Source organism: Hevea brasiliensis, chromosome 17 (genome assembly GCF_030052815.1).
Source record: "Hevea brasiliensis isolate MT/VB/25A 57/8 chromosome 17, ASM3005281v1, whole genome shotgun sequence".
In the NCBI taxonomy this organism is placed as follows: Eukaryota; Viridiplantae; Streptophyta; class Magnoliopsida; order Malpighiales; family Euphorbiaceae; genus Hevea; species Hevea brasiliensis.
In genome coordinates, this window is record NC_079509.1 from 50516629 (window position 1) to 50528899 (window position 12271).

The 12271-nt window shown below is 30.6% G+C and overlaps 1 protein-coding gene across 1 annotated transcript; it reads right to left on the minus strand.

The window, feature by feature from the left end:
- Positions 1-852: 852 nt before the first annotated feature.
- Positions 853-4236, minus strand: LOC131175505 (plant intracellular Ras-group-related LRR protein 6-like). The gene is made up of 3 exons (XM_058139952.1): positions 3852-4236; positions 3188-3357; positions 853-1625 (listed from the first exon to the last, which is right to left on the minus strand). The coding sequence occupies exons 1-3, from the start codon at positions 4056-4058 to the stop codon at positions 938-940; spliced, it is 1065 nt and encodes a 354-aa protein (XP_057995935.1). The 5' UTR covers positions 4059-4236; the 3' UTR covers positions 853-937.
- Between the last annotated feature and the right edge of the window lie 8035 nt (positions 4237-12271).

Consider the following 12271-nt stretch of genomic DNA (forward strand, 5'->3'; position numbering starts at 1 on the left):
GTCTCGTAATTGCATTCTCCATAGTTTTTGCCATGGCATCTTAGCTCCACCTACAGTTCCATTGCTTGTAATATTAAAGCTTTGCCTACTTTTTTTGTCCACCACATCCTTTGTGAGGGCTAATTGTATCGTTGACACTTTGGCTATACAAGGTTTAAATCGTTAATTCAGCATCTGGTTGCTTTTGTTTGTGTGAAGATGTGTTGCCGGGCTGCTTCTCTTTTGCTGCTTTGTTTCATTTTTCTTGTTTCTTTTTAATTTGTGTTTTTGTCATTAGGTGCTATTTGTGCTTTCTGTATCTCTCTTAATCATGGATTTGGTATGTAGAGGACTATTTTTATTTTTGTAAGGACTCATCTATTGGCAGCCTGGATGCCATTATGTTTTTATATCTCTCAACTGGGTTGTAATAGTGACTATGGCAAGATTTTTTCACTGAGCTTGTGGCTCTCTTGATTGTATTTGGGAGAATTATTAATTGAGTTTTAGTTCGAGAGTATCAAGCTAAGTTTTTCTTATCATTTTTCTTAATAAAATTTTGTAGACCAATATATTGAGGAATTGTTATATGCTTTTTGACAACATTATATTGCATGCTATTTATTTAGAAGATAGAAAAGGCAGATATCTAAGTGCATTAGCACTACAAAGGTATCTATAATATGGAAATTCAAACATAACAATAAATTGATAGTGAATGTTAATAGAAAGAGATAAAGAAAACATATCCTCATGCGATTATCTAGTTACAAGGAAAATTGACTTAAACTTGGCCTATTATAAACTCAAGATATAAATATATAAGTTTCATAGTACATGTTATATCTTGAATCAATGATGGATCGAGAGTCTAGATAAAAATTTCCCTGACTTATAATACAAGAAAATTTATATTTTAACACTTTCTTTATTCAAAATTTTTGAAATACTAGAACGATTATCTAGTGAAAATTCTTTTAGGCGAGAAGAAACGATGACGAGGAGAGAATATCCCAGTATACCTAGGAGAAGCAAGGCCATCAATAGAACGATATTCCGACATGATGAACCCTTCCCTCTCTTCACTATTACTATGATGATTTCTTATGCTTCCATTGAAGGTTCCATACTTGACCAACTTACCTACCCATGACTTCTTTTTCAAGGGGCTCCGATGACCGGCATTCATCTTGTCGCTCAGATACTCCTTAACCATATGCAAACCGTGCTCAACCACCTCCATTGGCGGCGAAACAAGTGGGTTCCCTTCGACACTAAGCTTTTGGAGCTTTCGAAGGCAGCCCATGGAGTCAGGAAGAGAAGTAATTCTATTATAACTAATATCCAATTCCACAAGAGAAAAGAGAAGGCCAATAGAGTATGGTAGGGTTTCAAGGTATTGGAAATTTTGGCTAACATTAAGAACTTGTAGGTTTATAAGGTTTTCAAGATCTTCAGGAAGAGATCTTAGGTTGTTAAGACGTGCATCTAAAACTTTCAAAGAGGTGAGATAGGAAATAGAGTGAGGAAGGAGCATTAGCTTGTTTGAATTCACTGAGAGCTTTTTCAAGTTCACTAGTTCATATCCAATGTTGTCTGGCAGCATACTCAGCTTGTTGAAGTTTGCATTCAATTCTTCTAAACATCTGCATATGTTCATCACAATATAATTATGATAACTCAGAGTTTGTCCAATAATAAATGAGTCCAATAATTACAATAATTAGTAACTAAATAGTATTCCACAGTCAATGGATCAGAATTAATCTTGTTTAGGTTAGCTCGGTCTATTATAAGATAAAGCGTTATCAATGGGTATCTTCAAGAATTAAAAACTAAACATCGCTTAAAAGATAAGAGTGTCGAACAACTCATACTAAACATCCATCAGTAATAAAATTAAAATTTTAAGATTAATTAATATAATTTTAGAAGTATATGAATCATTTAATAAATAAAAACAATAATTAAATATTAAATTATAATAACTACTAAATAATTCTCCATTTTAATTTATTATTAATATTATGGTCATTCCATTTTTCACAAAATTCTTTATTTATTATTATCTTTATGGAATATAATAATAAGGAGGCGGTAGTGTTTTGGTTATGGATGAAATTATATAATAACTATTAGTGTGTTTTATTTGAAAATCAAATTAATTAATTTTTAATATTTGATTTAATGAATTTTTTAATATTTGATTTAACGAATTTTTTAATTTTTGAATTTTTTATAAGCCAATTTTAAAAATCTAAAAATGTAAAATGTCAATAAAATTATTATTATTATTATTATTATTATTATTATTATTATTATTATTACTGCCCCTTTGACCATAAGTCAGGAATGTGATTCAAATTCAAATATATGGACATGACAGTGGTGTAATGATGAGGAATTAATTAACAAATAAAACAAACCCTTAGTGCTGATGCTTGTGCATAATAATAATAATAATAATAATAATAATAATAATAATAATAATAATTAAAAAAGGGAATTAGTGATGCTGTCATTACCTACCGCCCAAGGAAATTTTCGAGTGATAAGCTCCCATGTTGTAATTTAAGTTGTTGCAATTTAATATATAATATTTTATTTTTATATTAAGATTCCTATTATAAATTTAACTTATAAAATTTAAGTATTTTATGAAACTAAAATTATGGATATCCAACGTGAAATTTATATTTAACCTCATACCTATAAATACAACTTTAATATTTCATTAAATTAAAATTTATTGAATAACTCATAAATTATATATTTCTTCACTCATATAAATACCAAACTCAGTTTTTATAATTTATTGAGAATTTACATTTATTCGAGTTTAAAAAGTAGTAAAATTTAGTGTTACAGAGATACACTCAATAATTTTCTCACTCATGGTATTTTCGGTGGTAGTGGGTAAGTATTATTTAGAGAACAAAGAAAATAACATTCAAAACTTGGTCATTTCTATATAATTAAGAGGAATAAAAATTAAATGAAAAAAAAAAACATAGCATAATGTCTAGACACAGTCTGTTATATCCAAAATATAAATATATGAGACTCATATTAAGTGGTTTCACCATAAATCTTGTATTTTGAGTTTATAATGAATTGGGTTTAGATAAGAAAATTGTTGGGTTATATTTCTAATATGCATAATTTAGTTCAGTATGTATAAATTAACAGAGAAGAAAATGAAACAAACCTGCAATTTTCAATAGTTTTAGGAAGAAAAGCAAGAAGGTTTCCAGCAGCATTCAGAACCTTGAGCTTTGTCAAACACCCAATTGAGTTAGGGAGAGATTTCAGCTGATTTGAGTGCACGTCCAACACCACCACATTCAGCAATCTAGCTGTTAATGATTCTGGTATATTCTGTCCAATTTTCATTATCAAATAATTAATTATACATGTTTCTTTGATTAGTCTGATATTAGATGCACAAGTTAAACACTCATAATTTTTTTATTATTTTATTAAATTTTTATTTTTATTGTTTATTTATTTACTTTTTTAATCTTGCATTCACAGGATCAATCACCCTGTGATGATCTTAAAATAGCTTGAAAACTGCAAGAGGCGGGTAATGAGACTAACGTCTCCAGACTAGAATCTAAGATATCATTTCAGAGTTTCAGTGTCACCATCCGACCAACACATTGATAAAGATATATCATTCACATCACGATCGAAGGAATTCATATATATTACAGAAAAATATATCATTTTATTGTCTTGTTTCACAATTTAAATCCAAATAAATAAAATAAAAGTAAACCCACTTGCTAACTCAGCTAATATTTGTGTTAGCTGGCTAGGGATTTAGGTTTAATATCCCAATAGAAAAGGTAAGAGAGATTATTACTAACCTGAAGATTATTATTGGAGAGATCAAGTTTGCAAATAGTAGCCAAGTTGAGAGAAGGATTAGGTAGAGAATCCAAAGACATGCTACTCAAATCAACAATCTCAAGCTTTTCTTCCTCCATGGTTTCTCTCCCATGATCAACCTTCTTATTCCTCAAATCCACCCTCATCATCATTTGATTCTGAAGCTGTTGCTGTTCATACATCATCTTCACCAAAACTAGAGACAGAGAGAGAAGCAATAATAATACAAGAAGCCTAGCAAGCTAACCGAAAGTGGTTAATTATTAAGCTACAAGAATGAAAGAGAAGGTGATATTGAGCATATTTAAGACCAAAATTTTCATAGCAAAGGTTCAGAGCACGTACGGTTGAGGATGAAGCAGAAAAGAAATACAAAGGGCATGATGTAAGTTGAAAGTACAAGACCGTGTACATAGGGGTTGCGTGGTTAAGTATGAAACTTGATAAAGTCAACTATCAATTTCTTTCCTTGTCCTTAGGCGATGTTGAGCCAAGCCAATCTCCTGTTTTTGTTATCATTTAGCGTTTGACGAAATCCTACATAAGTCAGGAAATTCTCACATGGATTGATTATTATAAACTTAAAATATAAATATATAAAATTTATATATTTAATAAATGAATCTCATCATATATTTTATATTAATAAATTTTTATTTAAATTTGATCTATCATAATTAAAAATATAAATATGTGAAATTTTTATATTTAATAAATAAATTCTATTATATACTTTATATTTAAATCATAAAAGAATGGATTCAGATAAAAAAAATTCATTAATAATGTATGGGACATAAAAAATAATCTTTTGTGAAACCTTATCTTGAGCTTTTATGACTTTGGATAGTAAGTAGAATACTTTAAGATAATATTAGTTTTCTTATTTACCACCAAAATATTTGTGTTGGCCATAGATTTTAATTTAATAATATTAATATTATCTTTAAAATTTTAAATTTAAATAAATAAAAATATTTATACGTAAAAATATATTTTTCATAGATCAAGAAAAGGAAAATGTGATGTCTTTTTATTTAATTTGACTGAATATATAAATTAATTTATGATCTTTACTAAAAAAGTCTAGTGACACTCTTAATTTTACATTTTACCCATTGAACTTTCATTATTTATTAAATTTAAAAAAAGTAGAATATATAAATTAATTTCTGACTTTTACTAAAAAAAAAGGTTTAGCAGCACATTTAATTAGTCTAATTTCTCGTTTAATTTTGATATTAATTTAACTTTAAGAAAATTGACGTGTGAGGTTAGACATTTATAAAAAATTAAAGTGCCTTTAAACTTTTCAAGGAAAATTTAAAAGTTAAAATATGCTGTCGATCTAATTAATTTTTAAAGGTTTAAGTTAATATTTAGGTTTAAACACCAATAGAAAAATTATATATGCTTGTATATGCATGGCTTAGATAATATTTTATATTTATTAGTAAACTTTAATTTTAAATAATTAATTAATTAATTTTTATTTATTTATTTATTTATTTATTTTTACAAATTTGTTATTGAGTGCTATTTCGGTTAACTACCTACATATCATACCATTAAAAGTTTATTGTTATCAAGAGTCAAAGCTACATGCTCAATGAACGTAGGGATACTTTCCACTTTCTCTTTTCATCCCCGAAAATATAAGAAACACTACCAAAAATAAAAAATAAAAAAAAATAAACCGAAGGCCAAATTCCATAACTAATCCCACTGATTTTATTAGTAATTGTGATTACTAATGGAATATTGATGGATTTTGCGGGTTGTAGGTAAATGCTTCGTCGCTAAGCCTTCATCAATGTAAAGAATATGACCGAAGATTATTACCGACGACAATTTTGTTGGTAAATTTGTCTTAGAGGCGTTGTTAAATTCATTACAGGCAATGTAAATTTTACAAATTACCGACGATAAATGTCGTAGATAATTACTGAAGAAATCATTTCATATATATGTAATGTTTACCGACAATAAATATTGTAGGTAATTATCAACGACATCATTATGTAGGTAATATTTTTCTATATTTTTAATTTAATTTTTTAAATTTAATTTAAATTTTTAATTTTATTTAATTTTTATTCTTTAAATCTTTTTATTATTTATTTAAATTAGTTATTAATTTTAATTTAAAATTAATTTTTTATTTCTTAAAATTTAAATAAATTTTAAAAAAATAACTAGTGGGTTTAAAGTAGGCTCTACATAGTAGCTACGACATAATTACTACAAAGTAAGAGTACCTTTCCTTTTATAAGGAAGCTAACTCTTCGTTTTATTCAAAAGTGATTTACCAATAGATTATTGACGAAACATTTTAGTAGGTAATTATTGAAGAAACATTTTCAAAAGTAATTTGTTTTAAAATTTTATTTTTAATTTTCTTTTTAATATTACTAATGAAATATGTATTCGATTGTAATTTTAACTATATTCTTTTGTAGGTAAAATTTTTTAAGTTTTTATAATTTTATTTTTTTATTTTCTTTATAATATTTTCTACGAAATATACATTCATCGGTAAAATTTTTGAAGCTTTTTAAAATTTTATTTTTATTTTTTTTTAATATTCCAATGAAATATGAATTTGTTAGTAATTACTAATCGTATTCTTTTGTGGGTAAAACTTTTTAGGTTTTCTAAAATTTAATTTTTATTTTCTTTTTGATATTACAAGTGAAATACAAGTTCATTGGTAATTACTAATTGTATTCTTTTGTAGGTAAAATTTTGTAAGCTTTTTAAATTTTTATTTCTTTTAATATTACCTATGACATACGGGTTTGTTTGTAATTATCGACGAATGTTTTTATAGTATATTTTATATTAGGTCTCTAACTTTGCTGCCAGTATTTAGCATCATCTTTACTTACAAAATGTGCCATCGGGTAAAATGTTATTGTTAATCAGTTGGTAATGTAGTCGGTAAAAATTGTTTACCATTTTCATCGGTAAGTAAAGCGTCGGTAATTTCCATTAAAATATTGTGGTCAATAATTTTGTAGTTATTTTTTAATTTCTTGAAGTGAAATTTGACTGAAATAAATTTAATGATATAATTAAAACTTTTGAATTAAATTATTTAATTACTCAAATTTTCATGATAAAAAAAATGAACTATGTTGAGGATTTTTTTTTTTTTTTTTTGTGTTTTAGTATTAAGTTCATGATGATGTATACGTCTGGTTGTTTGCTGGTTTATAATTCCATAAGTGCATAGATCGCGAACAAATAATACAGTAATGAGTGGAATATCGTTCCCATGAGGAATTTATAGGTGTAAGTACTAAGTTAGACAACAATTTTGACTGTTTAAACTATCAAATATGTTGAGAGATTTATTCTAAACTACTACTACAGATGCTGAGAATTAAAGAAAATAAAGCTATAAATTAAAATTAGAAATCTGTTGATTAAACCATTCCAAAATTAAGATTTCACACTTTAACCTTATTGTGGACTTAACTTCACTTATTTAGTAGTTGAGAATTGTTACCTTAATGGAAATTAATTCTAAAATATCCTAGGTCCTCTCTGGAGGCACCTAAGGTATAATTTAATTAATCTGAGCCCTACTTTCATAGTGATCAATCTTAATTAAAACCATTTAAGCTCTTTGATTAATTATGAGATTTCACAAAGGATTTCAACCTATCTCTAGGTCAGATTTTCTATGTTCAAAATCCTGATTTCCAATACTAATATTTATCTTTCAGTTCTTCAACTAGTATCTTATATCATGACTAAGTGGGTACCAACACATATCATGCATTAAGAACACAAACTATTGAATCAAAGAACAAAACTCAAATCCATTAAATAAAGTCAGTACATATCCATAACAGACATTAAGAATGCTACTCTCTTAATTCTAAAATTAAACAAACTACTCACACATGGTGAGTTTAACAAACATATTGGAATTAAAATAAAATAACATAAGACAATTTGAAGAAATATAACAAAAGAACCTAGAACATAGATTTTGCAACCTTGAACTTTTTAAACTTCAGCAGAGAGTCTTTCTCCTTGATGTTGATGCAAATTCTCTCCAAGTTGCTTAGAAAACTAGATTTTGTGTGTAAACTAAAACTAACTCTAACTTAAACTAAAGGCTCCCCTGCATGTTTCGGTATTCTAGTTTTTATATTAGGTGCCTCAGAGTCACATTTTAGAGTCTCAAGAGCCTTATAATTCTGTTCGAAATGAGTGGAAGGGAATTGAAGTTGCAACAGAAGTCTATCTACTGCAAAGAACATGGCCCATGTGGCACTACACAGCCCTGAGTCGTGTAATTTTTTGGACCAATTTCGAGCTTTGTTCATGTGAAGGTAGCAAATTACACGAGGGAAGGTGTTTACACAGGGCAATTAGCACGGCTCATGTACTATAGCTTCTCCTTGGCTCTTTAGGTTTTAAGTTTCCAAAAGATTACACGGGGCATGATACTTTACATGGGGTTTGTTATACGACCCATGTATTGTGGCTTCTTCATGTCTTCTTCAGTTTCTCTTGGCCAGGGGGTTACATAGGTCCAACTCTATGTTTACACGACCCGTGTAATGTTATGCAGTAGCTCTTCTTGCTTTTCCTGCTTTCCAAACTTGTCTAATCGACTTCCATGCCTTGATTCTTTCTTAAAATACTTGAAAAGATACAGAAAATATAAAATTAATTAGAGATTAACAAGATTAACAAAAACTAATGAAACTAAGTAAAATGCATGCAATTAACTACCTAAATGTTATAAAATACAATGTAATAGTGTCTTGAAATACCTATATGATACAAGTGCATTAAATATCCCCAAACTTAAACTTTTGCTTATCCTCAAGCAAAATAAAACTTTGGAAACTCATTAAGGTGCTTTATTTTTCTTAGGAATACAACAAAAAAAACTTAATTTGCATGTAATTGAACTCTCTAGGACCTTCATACCAATCTCCCTACCTTTAAAATATAAAGTCATCAACAATTGCATGTTAGAATTTCATCCCCCTCATGGAGTTTCAACTAATTATTCCACTTGCAAGGCCATTAATAAGTCATAAATAATCTATTTTACTACGATATATTTGAGAAATATTTATTTTCCTAAGATTGCCTCTATTATGGATGATTATGATGAAGTGAGATGATATATGTCTAACTCCAAAGGCATACTTCAATTTCCTATCTCCAATAATATAGCATATCTCTTTCAAAAGATCAAAAGGTCTTTAAAAATGATTGTAATAGGACTAGAGGGTAGTGATTTGACTGCCAATGAAGGGTTTTAGGGAATACAAGTGTGAGGATTACTATTATGTAAAGGTTTTAAATCCACCAGGTTTATTTTTCTCTATTTTTACATGGAAAGGAGGACCATTTGGTTTTCAGTGCTAAGTATGCTTGATTAATGCTCACTTTGGGACTTCTTTGTCGATTTTTCTTCTTCTTTTATTTTCACATCCCTTTGTTACTTTACCCCCAAGGTCATTATTTTTGATGGGTTGGAAGGGTAATTCTTCAATGTATTACACACTTACATTTCTTTTTGAATTTTGCACCCTCTTTCTATATATTTTTTTTTCACATACCTAGCGTACCTTTCACCTATGCATTTTGGCTTCCTCATAGGGTAGGATAAGCAAGCTCAAATTGGCTATAAGGGGTGAAGTTTTGATTTTGGGTAGCTAAGGCTATGATGAGTTTATAATCAAAGAATGTCTTAATCATCTCTTTATCAAGCATATGCTAGGATTTTACCTCAATAGGTCCAAGAGACATGTTCTAGAGTTGGTGAAGCATATTTAGGTTAGTTTATGTTTCAAAAATTTCTCCTAGTTTTATAAGTCCAATGTGACAAATTAATGGCTATAAAGGGGTTTAATTCACTTAGGCAATTAAAATTTTCACAAATAATAAATTGAAGTCTTTTTTTCCTTTCAAATTATATTCATTTCTCTTTCCAAGAGAGATCAATTATTGGCTTTTTAAAGTTTTAAGTTATAGTTTTAAGGTAAAAATCCTTTGAAAAGTTTAAAAAATTTTCAAAATTTTCAAAATTTTTCTGAATTTTGATACACAAGTATGATAGAGGTATAATAAAGCAGTGGGAACTAATAAAGATGAAATGCAATGCATGAATGCACCCCGAAACTCAAATTTGGCATTGTCCTCAATGGCAACATATTATGCAAGCTAATTATAGATAAAATAACAAACATAAGACAATAGCAAAGCATATATATATTAAGGCAAGAGATATGAATATTAGGAGCATAGTTTGGACGAAATAAACCTATTAGGTTAGGTAGCAACTAAGACTAAGGCCTATGCCTATACTGATTCATCAAAATGTGTCCTAGTCTCTGTCCTATGCCTAGAAAGTCTATGATGGTGAGGCAGGTGCCCCCTCTTCCTACCTCTCGAGGATCATGTCCAGTTTGATATGGGCTTCACAGACTGTCCTCTATAGCTCAGATCCATGCGAAATGGTGGTCTCCAAGGTCTTCATCCTGTTGTTAATGGTCATCTCAATCTCCTACAAATATGTTAGGGCAAAGTGTCTGCAGTGGTGGTGTGTATGGAGGAACCCTTTTGGTGATCCTTCAAGGAGGGTCCAACTCTTCCTGCTTTGCTCCTATGTTCGGAGGACTCTTCTTATAATACTCCCTCTGGTGTCCTCCACAGGAATGACATTCCCTCTGCATCGGCGAGAGGCATGTGTCCCCTACTCTCCTGTATAATCTCATAAATATACAGATAGTCTGATCTATCCTGGTTGTGCTTGAGATGGGGCATAGCCTTACATGCACTGGCACGAACCCATATGCAGGGCAAGCACTGTGATGAGGCCTCCTGCCACTATGTGACCAGTGGCTTGATGAGAAATAATCCTTAGGTGCTGGCATAAAAAGTATATTGTGCTACATCTCCTGATATTCACCATGCACCATAAGAAGAATAAATCATTGGTGTTGACCATGCCTAGGCTGTCATCGCGCCTCATAATGGTGTGGGCTGTGAGCCTGTGCAAGTATCTCAATGCTGGGTTAGCCAATCTTGATGATTTCAACTTGCTGGAGTTATATATCTCTGTGTTTGGGGCAATGGTCCTCCAAAATGTGATGCTGTCATACTTTAATCTATTTTGAGGGATCTCGTAGAGTCCCTCATTGTCAAATCGAAAGACAGTGTTGAATTCATCCATATTCATAACTCTGTCGACCCCTAAGAGTTTGGACTCAATCCTTCCCTTGTCTCCCTTGTCTGTGACCCAAAGGGTAGAAATTCTAGGGTGGTGTCCCTATATGTTGGGCAGTGCAGTTGGGCAAATCGAGTCCACCTGATATTGTCCAAGAACCTATCCACCTCTTCTTTGAGCCCCAATTACTGTAGCAACTCTATATCCATGTATTTTGTGGATATGATCCTTCTGTTGTTCAGTCTGGCACAAATATCCCTACGAGCAGCATTCTTGAATTACCAGGCTAAAGAAAAATAGGGTTGTGGCTGAAGTTGGGGTTGTGGTTGGGGTTCTTCTTGCCTTGCTTGCCTTGTTCTTGGCCTTTGGGGTGACAATGGTGAGTCATTCCTTCCCCTTGAGGAAGAACCAATCCTTCTTACAGATCTCTTGGTGGGAGCCATTAACAAAGTTTTCAAGAAAGGGCTAGGGTTTGTGAGAAAAAATCAAGAGAGAGAGGGAGAGTTTGTGAGTGATTCTTAAAGAGGAAGGGGTTCAAAGGGATGGGCACATCGTTTGAGGAATTTTTCGTGCCTCTTTGATATGTAATTTGTGAAGAATTACACGGGGCCATGTGTCACTACATGAGTCACCCCGTGTAATCTTCTATTAATTTTTTTTGAACTTAGGTAGGTTACACGAGCCGTATATCACTACGCGGGTTAGACCCGCATAACTTTTTGCCTTCCATTACTCCTTCTCTTTTAGCCTAATCAACTTACATGGGTCCACGTAGATTTGTACGGGGTACCCCATGTAAGTTTCTATTTTTCAAAATTTCCATTCCTTTTGTCCTTCCTTGGTTACACGGGTCATGTGTCATTACACAAGTCACCTCGTGTAACTTTCTAGAGTACATTTGTATGTGTATTCTTGAGTTCAGTAGGTTACATGGGTCGTGTGTCTTTGCACAGGGTAGCCCGTATAACTTTTAGACATAAAATTTTTAGGCATTTTGAATGCTTTCTTTTCCCTATCTCTCCAAGTTAGATGCTAACTTGTTTTTAAATGTATGAATGAGATGCATAATAGAGGTTAGTAATAGAAAATTTTCCCAATTTTGAAATTCTCTCTTGTGTGGTTTTAACTTGTTGTTTCCATTCTTTCCTTTCTCTCTGCTCCTTACTTTTATCTACAATGTCCAAAGTTATGGTT